The sequence below is a fragment of the Sus scrofa genome, unplaced genomic scaffold, assembly GCF_000003025.6.
Source record: "Sus scrofa isolate TJ Tabasco breed Duroc unplaced genomic scaffold, Sscrofa11.1 Contig2358, whole genome shotgun sequence".
In the NCBI taxonomy this organism is placed as follows: domain Eukaryota; kingdom Metazoa; phylum Chordata; class Mammalia; order Artiodactyla; family Suidae; genus Sus; species Sus scrofa.
This window is the reverse complement of record NW_018085076.1, coordinates 18,444-33,949: the sequence shown is the minus strand read 5'-3', so window position 1 is coordinate 33,949 and position 15,506 is coordinate 18,444. Positions and strand designations below refer to the sequence as shown.

Below are 15,506 nucleotides of genomic sequence, written 5' to 3'. Positions count from 1 at the left end.
CTAACAAAGCTAATGGCCACCATTCTAAAATGACAGCCTGTCACGGACACTTACTCACACTTAAATTCTCAAGGCTTGTCTTTTTTTTAGGGCCATACTTGTGGCACATGGAGGTTCCCAGGCTAGAGGTCAAATTGCAGTTGCAACTGCTGGCCTGTGCCATAGCCACAGCCACAGCAACACCAGATCTGAGCTGCTTCTGTGATATACACCACAGCTCACGGCAACGCTGGATCCTTAACCCACTGAGTGAGGCCAGGGATTGAACCCAAATCCTGGATATTAGTTGGGTTCATTACTGATGAGCCACGATGGGAACCGACAGTCACGGCTTTTCAGGACATCCATGAATAATGGAAACCCTTTCCTTCAGTGACCCTTTGACCCCAAAGCAGTGATCTCTTTGTGAGCTCCACATCCCAATCAATAGCTTATCTAAAGGGAAAAAAAGAAAGTTGTTTTCGGAGTTCCCTCATGGCTCAGTGATTAACGAACCGAGCTAGTATCGATGAGGATGCAGGTTCCATCCCTGGCCTCGATCTGTTAAGGATCCAGTGTTGCCGTGAACTGTGGTGTGGTGTAGTGTAGGTTGCAGACTCGACTTGGGTCCTGCATTGCTGTGGCTGTGGTGTAGGCCGCTAGTTCAGCTCTGATTTGATCCCTAGCCTGGGAACCTCCACATGCTGCTTGGGGGGCCCTAAAAAGACAAAAGCAAGTTGTTTTCAAACTCTGAGCTTTTTCTTTTCTCAAAGTTGAAAACAATTTTTTTTTCAAGAAGTCTTAATTGTAATAAATTGTTATTTCCCCAATACATTTTTTTTTCTACTGTACAGCATGGTGACCTAGTTACACATATATGTATACATTTTTTTTCACATTGTCATGCTTCATCATAAATAACTAGGCATAGTTCCCAGTGCTACACAGCAGGATCTCATTGCTAATCCATTCCAAAGGCAATAGTCTGCATCTATTAACCCCAAGCTCCCAAACATATATCTGGACAAACTTTCCCTAAAAAAGACACATGCACCCGCATGTTCATTGCAGCTCTATTCACGATAGCTAAGACGTGGAAACAACCCAAATGTCCATCGACAGATGATCAGATTAGGAAGATGTGGTATATATACACAATGGAATACTACTCAGCTATAAAAAGGACAAAATGATGCCATTTGCAACAACATGAATGGAACTAGAGACTCTCATACTGAGTGAAGTAAATCAGAAAGAGAGAGAGAGAGAGAAAGAAAAAAACCCTGAGATGTTTCATATCTCCTCAGTCCTCTTTCTCTATGTAATTCCTGTTTTGTCTTAGATAAGATCAATTTATTCAGTTTCTCTTATAAGCACATAAGTGTATACCAATAGTTTATGATGACTTCTCCTTTGATTTTGGTTTATCTAAGAATTAATTCTCTTTCAACTACTTCAGGATTGCAAAAAAACTAGGAAGGAGCTAAAAACTGACATCCTTGTTGTCACCTCCTTTTTCTTCTTCTCCCTCTGAATATACTTCAGGCCATAAACTCTTAGTGAAACATTCTCTTAGTTTGTTTTATCCTGTGTAATGCCTCATAATCAACAAAAATTGTCTCTCTCTCTTGAGTCATCCAATTATTGTCTGTTGCATAATTTAGATATTAAAGGAACATTTTCATCGAATATGTAGATCTGTAGGAAAAAACTTTTTTTCTGCTTAAATTTTTCATCATAAAATAAAAATTACAACTTAGAGAATGCTGACATTTTAAGCCATATTATTTTCTTTTGGGGTAAAAATTCCAGGGATTTGGAATTCTGTATGTTCTTGGAATTACACTGCGTGGGTGACTACATATGGATGTAAAAATATAGCCCTGGCTGTAACCATAGTTTTACAAAGGGCTATTGGATGATTCATACCATGTCTACTATAATTTTTCATATTACAAACTGAAACAAGTGTAACCACATCATAGCAGAAAGTGACATCAGATATTTCTTTCTCTTATCTCTCAAAAGAGAAACTGGTTCTTCTATCTACCTTGTGGTACTTACCCTTTTGATAAGCTTTTGATATTTTTTCCTGGGTTCAGCTGCAGCTCCTTACCCTGTCATCTCACGTTGTGATAAGGGAGTGTGCTTCTGCGCTAGGCTGTCAGCATCATCAGCCTACATTTCCTCTCCAGGCATCTTCTGGAGAGTCTTGAGTTCTGCATCTCCCATTTTCATAGCATAGAAAGACTCTCATTAGAGTCTCTCTGTCTTGGTCTCTGTCCCAGGGAAGAGAACCTAATGTAAGGGAGGAGAACAAAAGACCTTCCTCTGGGTTTTGGAAGAACTTTGCTGTTTCTAAGCAGGGAACTGGGTTTCCTAGTCCGACATTGATGCTATCTATAGTCTTCTGCTCAATGTTCTGGAGGTGCCTTGGGATCCCTTGAATAAATAAAGAGTTCTCACTGACCTAGGTTCTAATATAGTGATATAATGAACATTTTGTATAATAAGCTTTGGCAAAGCACCTAAAATAGGCAGTAGCCTAGATAGTGTCCTTTGAGAAAGTAAATAGCAAAACAGCATCAGACAAAGACCAGGTTCCCATTTTACTGATGAGGGAAAAAAAAAAAAAAAAAAAAAAAAGACTGATTCAATTCCTACTACATTTTTTAAGAGTGTAAGAGATTTTAATAAACTATTTTACTTTTCCTGATCTTCCATGGTATAATTTTGGTAAAATATTTATTTAAAGTGAAAATATACATTGAGAAACTACTATGTATTCAATACTAGTACATTAATATGTTTTATTCACAAGAACATTTACTTAAATTTGAGAAACATAAAATATATATGCAGACATATTCTTTATTCTGCCTATAGACAATGTACTGTAAAACCATGGAATATGAATGACTCAAAGTCAATTATTCTAGTTAGAAAGCACGAATCTAATGGATTCCTGCTTTGAAATATCTGCCTCCGAGATCTGAAATACGTGTGTTTCAAAGGAACATCTTGACCCATCTCAGAGTATTCTGAGAAGTAAAATTAGGTTTTGGAGGACTGGTTAGAGAAATGTTGCTTTTGGTCAATTAAAATGCGAGATAAACGGTAGAGTAAGTTGAAAATGGGATGACTGTTTAGAAATCTAGAAAATCCTTGCATGAGTATATATTAGTGCTTAGGAGTTTATTTGCTGATGGTAGATTAGGGCTTATGATTAATAAATTGGTCATGATCAAGAAGGAAAGTCCCTATGGTAAAGGGAAAATGTCTTTATTCTCTTTGCTTGAATAAATGAAACTCTTCTTTTTTTTTTTAGTTTTTATGACACTAGAATTTATTTTATGAATTAGTTTTCCTAATTCTCATTTTACATTTTATTAAGGCAAATATTTGTTTTTAATTATTATATATTTTCATATTTTAAAATGTATATAATATACTTTATTTATAATTGGAATTGTGGGAGACAATATATTATAGGATTATCATGCCAAGAAGTGTGCAAATTTTGATCTGGGGCATAGATAGAAGTTAAAACACTATATTTCACTAAAATTTATAAAAATTATGACTTTATATGGGGGATTTGATGAAGAGAATGAGTCATACCAAGAAAGTAATATGAAACTACACAGAATTAGTCCTAGATAGTTAATTTTTTTTAAATGTTAGGTCATTATTTTTCAAGTTTTTTTTTTGTGTGGGATTTGACTCCAAATATGCTGCTAATCATCACCTTTTTTATTTATCCCACAAATTTCATACTTCATAACTTCCTATGACATATCATTTTTTCTAATATTTTGTGATTTATTCATTGATGAATATTTTGTTTCGTTGCTATTTAAAAATTTCCAAATGTATGATGATTTTCAATTAAAATTTTTTTTTCTTTTTCAGTTTTTTATTATTATTTTTTTGTTATTTCCCCAATACAATTTTTTTTCTGCTGTACAGCATGGTGACCCAGTTACACATACATGTGCACATTCTATTTTCTCACATTATCATGCTCCGTCATAAGTGATTAGACATAGTTCCCAGTGCTACAAAGCAGGATCATTGCTGATCCATTCCAAAGGCAATAGTCTGCATCCATTAAGCCCAAACTCCCCGTCCACCCACTCCATCCCCCTCCCCCTTGGCAACCACAAGTCTATTCTCCAAGTCCATGATTTTCTTTGCTGTGGAAAAGTTCATTGTGTCGTATATTAGATTCCAGATATAAGTGATATCATATGGTATTTGTCTTTCTCTTTCTGACTTACTTCACTCAGGATGAGAGTCTCTAGTTCCATCCATGTTGCTGCAGATGGCATGATTTCATTCTTTTTTATGGCTGAGCAGTATTCCATTGTGTATATATACAACGTCTTCCTAATCCAATCATATGTCGATGGACAGTTGGTTTGTTTCTATGTCTTGGCTATTGTGAATAGTGCTGCAATGAACATGCGGGTGCATGTGTCTTTTTCAAGGAAAGTTTTGTCTGGATATATGCCCAAGAGTGGGATTACTGGGTCATATGTTTTTTTTTCTTTATTGCCATTCTAGTCAGAATTTATACTTTGACTAACTTCACTTTTTTTTAATTTTTAATATTTGTTTTTTGGCCCGACATAAGGTTATTTTCAGTAAGTACTTGCATAGAATACCAATTCTGGAGTAGGAGGATGCAGTGTTTTTTTGTATATCAGTTAGTTCCAATTTGTGTATTACACTTGCCAAGTTTTTTCATTATTAAAGAATATTTAACATTATTGACATTGGTATACCCACTTTGGGTTTTTTTTTTCAAGTGTATGTATTATCTATGCTTTCTGTGCTTTTACTTGAAATCTGTACACATATTTAGAAGTGTCTTTTGCGGGAAAAAATAGTTTCAAATGATGCAACCGACAAGGGCTTAATCTCTAGAATATATAAACAACTTATACAACCCAACAGCAAAAAAGCCAATCAATCAATGGAAAAATGGGCAAAAGACCTGAATAGACATTTCTCCAAAGAAGATATACAGGTGGCCAACAAACGCATGAAAAAATGCTCAACATCACTGGTTAAAAGAGAAATGCAAATCAAAACTACCATGAGATACCACCTCACACCAGTCAGAATGGCCATCATTAATAAATCCACAAATAACAAGTGCTGGAGGGGCTGTGGAGAAAAGGGAACCCTCCTGCACTGTTGGTGGGTATGTAAACTGGTACAGCCACTATGGAGAACAGTTTGGAGATACCTTAGAAATCTATACATAGAACTTCCATATGACCCTGCAATCCCACTCTTGGGCATCTATCCAGACAAAACTCTACTTAAAAGAGACACATGCACCCGCATGTTCATTGCAGCACTATTCACAATAGCCAAGACATAGAAACAAACCAACTGTCCATCGACATATGATTGGATTTTGAAGACGTTGTAGATATACACAATGGAATACTACTCAGCCATAAAAAAGAATGACATAATGCCATTTGCAGCAACATGGATGGAACTAGAGACTCTCATCCTGAGTGAAATGAGCCAGAAAGACAAACACAAATACCAGATGATATCACTTATAACTGGAATCTAATATCCAGCACAAATGAACATCTCCTTAGAAAAGAAAATCATGGACTTGGAGAAGAGATTTGTGGCTGCCTGATGGGAGGGGGAGGGAGTGGGAGGGATCGGGAGCTTGGGCTTATCAGACACAACTTAGAATAGATTTACGAGGAGATCCTGCTGAATAGCATTGAGAACTATGTCTAGATACTCATGTTGCAACAGAAGAAAGGGTGGGGGAAAGATGTAATTGTAATGTATACATGTAAGGATAACCTGACCCCCTTGCTGTACAGTGGGAAAAAAAAAAAAAAGAAGTGTCTTTTGCAAGATAACATATAGACTTAAAAACCTATTCTGACAAGGCTTATATTTAAATACAGCATTTATTTTACAAACATTTATGAGTTTTAAAAAAACAGTTTTAACACAAAATTTTTTCCTCATGTACAGGGAAAATAAACTGTGTATTACACATCTTGACTCTGTGTTTTATACTTCTCTCTGATAAAGGTAACATATCAGCTGTTATTCTAGGCTGCATCACTTATAGTAATTCCAATCCTGATTGTCATGTGTACTGGGACAAGTGTGAATGAACTAAAAATACAAATTGGGTGACCTTGGCTTTGGACTTTGCTGAGTGTGATAACTAGAAACTTGTCATGTCTCTTCTAGGTACCGTGGAAGCTATGTTCACAGATTATTACGAGACACTTTAATTTCCTGGAAGCCTGAGGCTTCTAAACTTAAGTGGATCTGCACTTATCCATGAGAATCATGATTCTTTTGCACTTGGAATTCCAAAGGAGGCTTGTTTTGGATGCTACAAGGACTGGGAGACACCTGATGTTACTGTTCTGACATGGTGAGTTTCCTGCGCACAATACTTGTGAGTTAATACTGTAAATTGTTCTGGTTTTGTGAAATGCAGTATCTGTTTGAGCCTCAGAAGAGTCACTGTGTGTTTTGTTCTATTTAAAACTATTACTGATATATTTGAATTTACATCTACAATTTTATCATTTGGTTTATTTATTTTGTTTGCTCAGGTGTGCAGTTGCTGGATTGTAGGGTAAGTGTATGTTTAAATTTCTAAGATATCCCAAGCTCTCTTCCAAAGTGGCTATACTATTTTGGATTCATATAGTAATGCGTGAGATTTTCTGTTACACATCCTGGTCAGTATTTGGTGTTGTCAGTGTTTCAGATTTTAACCTTTCTGATAGGTTTTTTGTTTTTTGTTTTGCCTTGTCTTCTGTAAAGAAGATATGTAAGTTTCAGGTGTACAGCATTATGTTCAGTATCTGTATACACTATAGAGTGATAGCACCACAGGTGTATATACCTCCATCACCGTAGAGTTGGCCCCCCTCACTCATTTTACCCACCCCCTACCTCATGCCTCTGGTAACCACAAGTGTATTCTGTGTATCTGTGAATTCAGTATTTTTCTGTTTTGTTTTGTTTTGATTTTAGATTGCATATGTAAGAGAGATCCTATGGTAAAATTTCTCTTTCTGAGTTATTTCACTTAGCATGATACTCTCAAAGTCCATTCATGGTGTCGCAAATGTCAGGATTTCATTCTTTTTATGGCTGAGCGGTATTCCTTTGTGTTTATATGCCATGTCTTTTTTATCTGTTCATTCATTCATGGACCCTTAGGTTGTTTCCATATCTTGGCTATTGTCAATAATGCTGTGAATATAGGGTTGCATTTTATTTTCAAATTAGTGTTTTCATGTACCTGATGCTAATTCAAGTTGGTTATAAGCCCATATTGCTACCAAGCAAAGCTGTTGTTTCTTGTGTTGCAAAACAGTGTGTTAAAAATTTTTTTCTTAAGATTTTTGCCTAAGATTTTTTTGAATAGATTTTTTTTTTTTTGCTTTTTGGCCACACCGTGACATATGGAGGTTCCCAGGCTAGGAGTCTAATTGGAGCTGTAGCTGCTGGCCTACACCACAGCCATAGCAATGCAGGATCCGAGCTGCGTCTGCAACCTACTCCACAGCTCACAGCAATACCAGATCCTTAAGCCACTGAACAAGGCTAGGGATTGAACCTGCAACCTCATGGTTCCTAGTCAGATTCGTTTCCGCTGTGGCACAATGGGAACTCCTGATTAGATTCTTAATTAGTACTTCGTTATGTATAGGTTTTCTAATGATACATGATGTTAAACATCTTTTTATGTGCTTATTGGCATCTGTACATCAGTATTTGTGAGGTGTCTTTGTCCATTTTAATTGGGTTGTATAGATTCTTATTGTTGAATTTTAAGAGTTATTGTATATTTTGGTTAACAGTCCTTTATCAGATATGTCTATAGCAAGTATTTTTTCCCCAATCTTACTAACCTCTTGGTGGGGTCTTTCACATAACAGAAGATTTTTATTTTTAATAAAAACCCAACTGATAATGTTTTATTTTCATAAGTCATGCCTTTGCCATTAGTATCTAAAACAATGTGAAATTTTTACTAATACAAGCTATTGTAAAATCATTGCCAAATACAAGATCATTTATATTTCCTCCTATGTTCTTCTACTTTTGTACAGTAGTTTTGCATTTTCAATTTATGTTTATGATCCATTTTCAGTAAATTTTTGTGTAGGGTGTTAGGATTGGGTCTAGATTTTCTCTTTTTTTTTTTTTTTGCATATGGATATCCAGTTTTTCTTTGACTCTTTGTAGTCAATTCATGGTATTTCCAGTTCAAAGCCTGGGAGGATTACCTAATCTTTGCCTCTTGGGTCCCCTAATCCAAATTATATAATGTTTTTCACAATTCCATGATTATGTTATAAACTGTATTTAACTTCTAAGCTTCACAACAATCTCTTCCAGTATCTCTTCCATGTCTTAGGGGAAAGGTAGCCTTAAATGGATGAGAACTCTAATCTGAATAACAATATCGCTAGTTTTTCAGTTAATTAACGCTACTTAAAAATATATTTATCCATCTTCTTTTCTGATTTTCAGTATAATTTAGATATAAACCACTTAGCCCATCATTGTCAGGAATAGAATAATATTTCATTCAACTTTTCCTTGACTTCATTTCTCAAGAAAGCTAAATTTCCAAAATAATTGGATGCCACTTTCTTCGTTTGTTAAGTGACTTTTTTATCCTTTCTGGATGAAATGGCAGTTAGTGTTTTTTGTTTTTGTTTTTTTTTTTTTTTTTTGAAATTCACATGCCTAACTTGCATGTGATAAATGGTATGGTGTTGAAGAGATTATGAAGAAAAGGCATGTTTTTCAGAGTCCTGAAGAAGGAACAAAATAAGATAGACTAAAAGAAGTTTGACTCAGTAATTTATGACCTTTTAATTCATTGCGGTTCTTTTTCATCAGTTGTCCATTAGCAGAAGTAGTTTTTCCCACAGGCTAATAATATGGCTGTGAAAAGTCCCCAAACACTAATATCCCACAAGCCAGTGCTTAAGAAGCCAATTCCAGAGATGATGCTCTTTTACAAGAAAGTCCTAAATGCGGTTATAAAGGGGCTTTAACTGATCTTTGCTGTAGTAGTGCTGTACCTGTGAGAGTAGCTATTGTGTTTACCCAGGTAAACATCTGGTGTACAGTAAAATTATATGTCACTACATATTGACAAAAAACAAAAACAATGTGTTTCTAAAACTTTGAAGCCTCAAGCCATAATGTAGAGCGTTGTAGAACTTGAAAGCAGAGATAAAAGGAAGACAGCACTGATGGAGCAAATATTTCTTAAACGCGGCATGGTAGAGAAGGAGTAGAAAAAATTTAAGAAGAAGTTTTAAATTAAAGAAGAAACTCAGTTGGATTCATTTCAACATATTATGAAAGCAACAAAAAGGAGCAAAATAAAGAAAGAATATTGATCAGGAGTTTCCCTTGTGGCTCAGTGGAAATGAACCTGGCTAGTATCCTGATGATGTGTGTTTGATCCCTGGCCTTGCTCAGAGGGTTAAGGTTCTGACTTTGACTGAGGTGTGGTGTAGGTAGCAGATGCAGTTTGGATCTTGTACTGCTGTGGCTGTGGCATAGGCCAGCAGCTGCAGCTCCGATTGGACACCTAACCTGGGAACTTCCATATGCCACAAGTGTGGCCCTAAAAAGCAATATATGTGTGTGTATATATATATATATTTATGTGTGTGTGTGTGTATATACACATACACACACTATCAGTTGTAGGAAAAGAAGGGCCATATGATTTTTTTTTGTGGAGATATAACAGAAATTACTCTGAACATGTACATTTGGGTTGTTTCCATGTCTTGTCTATTGTGAATAGAGCTGCAGTGAACATGCGGGTGCATGTGTATTTTTTAAGAAAAATTTTGTCTGGATAGATGCCCAAGAGTAGGACTACTGGGTCATATGGTAGTTCTTTTTTTTTTTTTTTTTTTAGCTTTTTCATTTTCTTTTATTTATTTATTTATTTATTTATTTATTTATTTTTATTATCCCAGTGTACAGTAAGGGGGTCAGGTTATCCTTACATGTATACATTACAATTACAGTTTTTCCCCCACCCTTTCTTCTGTTGCAACATGAGTATCTAGACATAGTTCTCAATGCTATTCAGCAGCATCTCCTTGTAAATCTATTCTAAGTTGTGTCTGATAAGCCCAAGCTCCCGATCCCTCCCACTCCCTCCCCCTCCCATCAGGCAGCCACAAGTCTCTTCTCCAAGTCCATGATTTTCTTTTCTGAGGAGATGTTCATTTGTGCTGGATATTAGATTCCAGTTATAAGTGATATCATATGGTATTTGCCTTTGTCTTTCTGGCTCATTTCACTCAGGATGAGATTCTCTAGTTCCATCCATGTTGCTGCAAATGGCATTATGTCATCCTTTTTATGGCTGAGTAGTATTCCATCGTGTATATATACCACATCTTCCGAATCCAATCATCTGTCGATGGACATTTCGGTTGTTTCCATGTCCTGGCTATTGTGAATAGTGCTGCAATGAACATGCGGGTGCACGTGTCTCTTTTAAGTAGAGTTTTGTCCGGATAGATGCCCAAGAGTGGGATTGCAGGGTCATATGGAAGTTCTATGTATAGATGTCTAAGGTATCTCCAAACTGTTCTCCATAGTGGCTGTACCAGTTGACATTCCCACCAGCAGTGCAGGAGGGTTCCCTTTTCTCCACAGCCCCTCCAGCACTTGTTATTTGTGGATTTATTACTGATGGCCATTCTGACTGGTGTGAGGTGGTATCTCATGGTAGTTTTGATTTGCATTTCTCTTATAACCAGCGATGTTGAGCATTTTTTCATGTGTTTGTTGGCCGTCTGCATATCTTCCTTGGAGAAATGTCTATTCAGGTCTTTTGCCCATTTTTCCAATGGTTGATGGGCTTTTTTGCTGTTGAGTTGTATAAGTTGCTTGTATATTCTAGAGATGAAGCCCTTGTCAGTTGCATCATTTGAAACTGTTTTCTCCCATTCTGTAAGTTGTCTTTTTGTTTTCTTTTGGGTTTCCTTTGCTGTGCAAAAGCTTTTCAGTTTGATGAGGTCCCATGGGTTTATTTTTGCTCTAATTTCTATTGCTTTGGGAGACTGACCTGAGAAAATATTCCTGATGTTGATGTCAGAGAGTGTTTTGCCTATGTTTTCTTCTAGGAGTTTGATGGTGTCCTGTTGTATATTTAAGTCTTTCAGCCATTAGGATTTTATTCTTTTGCCCATTTATCAATTGGGTTGTTGGTTTTTTTTTTTTTTTTTTGGCTGTTGAGTTGTATGATTGTTTGTATATTTTAGAGCTTAAGCCCTTGTCAGTTGCATAGGTTGAAACTACTTTCTGCCATTCCATAGGTTGTCTTTGTTCTCACTTTTCAATACCAACATCTTATTTGGCTCTTTAAAATTTAGTGTCTGGATTAAACCAAATATTCTGCCTGTTAAAATAATTCTGTATTAAGGGGGTTGTGGAAGGAAAATTGAGACTAGCCAAGGTGTTTCAGCTGGTGAGGGAGTTAATACAGGGCAGGAAATTAGAGGGCACTGAAGCAATGGAAGAACTAGGAAGGCAAAGGAAATAATAAAAATGCATATAGTATGTGTAAATGAGAAAAAGCCTGTAGTCATCTCAGGTATCTTTAGCAGCAGAGCTGAAATTTGCAGGATGTATGGATACTGCTGACTCCTTACTGTCAATACCTGCTGCACAACTGTGCTGTCTCGTCCTTACATTCTGTATTCCAAATCCCATGAGCACCTTTCTAAAGTGGATCTTACCCAGCACACTGCTGTCAAGGCAGAGTCTACAAACAACTCAATGTAATAAAGGAGTTTACAGGTTTACAGGATAGAAAATTAACCTAAAAAATAAACATTTCTTTATGGTGGAAATAAATGGCTAAAATGCAATGATAGAACCAAAATCTGATGAAATATGTCACTTGGACAAGGCAGAAGGCTGACCCTTCGATCTCATAAATTTACCAAGAGGATGCTGCCTTTTAAAGAGTGTGGATATGCATCCTTAGGTGGCCTTTAATTGGCTAAGGGCTTCTGCATCTGCAGATATGCATACTTTAAAAAATTTTTTTATGGCAGTACTTGAGCTAAGGTTCTAATTGGAGTTGAGACTGCAGCCACAGCGACACCCGATCCAAGCTGAATCTGCAGCCTACACTGCAGCTTGCAGCAATGCTGCATCCTGAGCTAGGCCAGGGATTGAACCCACATCCTCATGGAGACTACGTTGGGTTCTTAATTGGCTGAAGCACCAGAGGAACTTCTTAAAAATTAAAGCATAGTGGATTTACAATGTTGTGCCAATTTCTGCTCTATAGCAACGTGACCCAGTTATACATAGACATGTTTTTTATATTCTTTTCCGTCATCATCTATCCCCAGAGATTAGATATAGTATGCTTTTTATACAATCAAACTGGCCAAGAGAAGTTGACTGATACAAATTTGGATGGTATTTTCTTTATCTAAGAACTGTTTCCTGCTCACTTCAAGTAAGAGGAGCTACACTTCTGCCTGTCCATGAATAATATGATGTAGGCAGATAAGTGAACAGGAGATCAATGACCGTAAAATGATTAACATTACTAAGCACTTTTAGGATGACCAGCAAAGTCTCAAGCTTGTAAATGACAAAGCCAGAGTACAAACCAGGCGACATAAAACCAGCATATTTAAACTAACCAATACACACACGGTGGCTGAGAATCAAGTAATTGATCCTCTTGGATTAAAGAGATGGTCAGTGATTAACACTCACTCAAGGATGGGTGGATCACTTCTTTTAAACTGCGCTTCTGTTGGAGTTGGTGGTTGGGAGTTTCTTCCCTTTGCATTGTGAATTGAAAAGAATCAGTTGGAGGCTACAAAGCAGCATGGCATTTATTATGTGATGCAGAGTATCTGTATTAAGGAAGAAGGAAAACATTCAAACACAACCATGATGTAGAAAAAATGAGAAAAAGAGGTGCATGTACGAGTGAGATGAAGCAACAATAAGTTATATCACATATGAATCCTTCTTTCTGGTTCCTGAGCTAAGAGAATTAAATGGACTTTACAAATCATCCAAAGATTGTCAATCCAGTAAACCTTTTTTTTTCTTTAATATGATTTTAGTTTTTAATCTGCATTTCACAACAGTATAATTCAACATACTCCCATAGGTGAATCTATCAAAACTATGCTGAGACAACTAAAAAAGAGAAGAAGCAATACTATTAACGTGTATATTCTGTGGTTAGAGTATTATTAACCACAATCTTGGGTAAAGGTCTCAAGAGGGCATCATTACCAAGGCAAATGCTAGCTCTCAGTGGAATTGCTTTATGGAAAAGTCATTACATGCTGGTGTCTTTCCTTTATGTAATAACTAATTAGAAACCATCTGCAATCATGAAATTCTTCTTAATGATACAGTTTTTTATATTATTTTATTATTCTTATTTAACATTCATGCAGCAAATTGCTTTAAAGAAGAGAAAAACAGCTAAAAGCTATTCTAATATCTTACTGCTTTGCCATAACAATGACAGATATATGATTCAGTTTTTGTTTTATATTGAAACTAGGTAAATTGGGAATCAAGTTCCTTGATCTATATAAAAATCAATGTCCCCTAATCAACATTGTTTGACATATAAAATTTTACGTTTGTTTATATATCAGCTATTCCTATATTCCATGAAATAAGTGTCAATTTAAAGGAAAAAAAATTAAAGCAGTGTGTGTGTATGTGTGTGTGTGTATGTATATATATATATACCTTCACATAAATAAATAAAAAGTATTTAAATAAATATATATGTAAATACATATATATGTAAGTACCTTCATTTATATATTATATGATTTAATGATTTAAAAATATGAATGCTATATGCTGTTCGAATAAATTAGATTGTGATAAGTATCACAAAATGTATTATTTGAGGTACATAGGTTAATATAAAAACTGACTTTAGTCATTTCTTTGTGTTATATCATAGGAAAATTCTACAGATCATTTCGTAATGATTTTGTGCTTAAATTCATATAAGGAGAATAGTACATGTAACATAAAAACTGAATTGAAAATACCATAAGCAGGAGTTACCGCAGTGGCACAATGGAAACGAATCCAGCTAGGAACCATGGTGTTGCGAGTTTGATCCCTGGCCTCGTTCAGCAGGTCAGGGATCTGGTGTTGCCATGAGCTGTGGTGTAGGTCACAGACACAGCTCTGATCTGGTGGTGTTGTGGCTCTGGCGGAGGCCGGCGGCTACAGCTCTGATTAGACCCCTAGCCTGGGAACCTCCATATGCCATGGGTATGGCCCTAAAAAGATTAAAAAAAAAAAAAAGGAAAATACCGTAAGTTGTTATATTTCTGCAAAGGGGTAAAAGTTAAGGGAATAGAAGAAATAAAACAGTGAATTCTTTATTGGTTCTCTGCTAACAGTTGCTGTGCGTTTTGGTTATAAATTGTGTTAGGTCAATGTTGTTGAGGAAAGTATCTTTCTTGTAAGGTCCTTAAATGCCTGTTTCACCTGCTGGTTCCTTAAGGTGTAAATAAATGGATTCAGCATAGGAGCCACAGAGGTGTTGAGCATGGCCACCCCCTTTGTCAAAGCAACCCCCTCCTTTGCTGAGGTTTTCACGTACATGAAGATGCAGCTTCCATAAGAGATGGAGACAACAATCATGTGGGAGGAGCAGGTTGAAAAGGCCTTTTTTCTCTGTTGGGCTGAGGGGATTCTCAGCATCGTCCTGAGGATGTAGCAGTAGGAGAGGATGACCAGCGTCAAGGTGGACATGAGAGTCAGCACAGCCAGAGCAAAGCTCATGAGCTCTAGAGTGCTTGTGTCTGTGCAGGAGATGTGCAGTAAAGGAGCAGAATCACAGGTGAAGTGGTCGATGACGTTGGTGTCACAGAAATCCAGCTGCAGCCCCATGGTCAGTGGTGGAAAGATCACCAGGAAACCCGCCAGCCAAGAGCTGCCTACAAGCTGGTAGCAGACCTTGTGGCTCATGATGGTTGGGTAGTGGAGGGGCTTGCAGATAGCCACGTAACGGTCATAGGACATTGAGGCCAGGAGGAAAAACTCTGTTGAACCGAATAAGATCAAGAAAAAGAGCTGAGCAGCACAAGCATTATAGGAAATAGATTTGTCCCCTGTTAGAATGCTGACCAAAAATCTCGGATTACAGACGGATGTAAATGAGATTTCTAAGAAGGAGAAATTCCTGAGGAAAAAATACATGGGGGTCTTCAGGTGGGAATGCAGCAGGGTGAGAACGATGATAGTGAGGTTTCCAGTAACACTCAGCACATAGGTGAGAAGTAAAAAGAAGAAAATCACAGCCTGTAGTTCTGGATTGTCGGTCAGACCCAGGAGGATGAACTCGGTCACGGATGTTCTGTTTCTCATTTCTGGTGGTTGATTTTTTTTTTTTTCGTCTTTTTGGGGCCACACCAGTAGTGTATGGAGGTTCCCAG

At 36.8% G+C, this 15,506-nt stretch overlaps 1 protein-coding gene across 1 annotated transcript; it reads right to left on the bottom strand.

The window, feature by feature from the left end:
• Positions 1 to 14,313: 14,313 nt before the first annotated feature.
• LOC110258551 (olfactory receptor 6C76-like) lies at positions 14,314 to 15,506 on the bottom strand. Its single transcript, XM_021081800.1, has one exon. The coding sequence runs from the start codon at positions 15,436 to 15,438 to the stop codon at positions 14,497 to 14,499; it is 942 nt and encodes a 313-aa protein (XP_020937459.1). The 5' UTR covers positions 15,439 to 15,506; the 3' UTR covers positions 14,314 to 14,496.

What these genes read in the sequence shown, in the direction of transcription:
- LOC110258551 (XM_021081800.1), bottom strand. Translation starts at nt 15,438, where the DNA reads ATGAGAAACAGAACATCCGTGACCGAGTTCATCCTCCTGGGTCTGACC.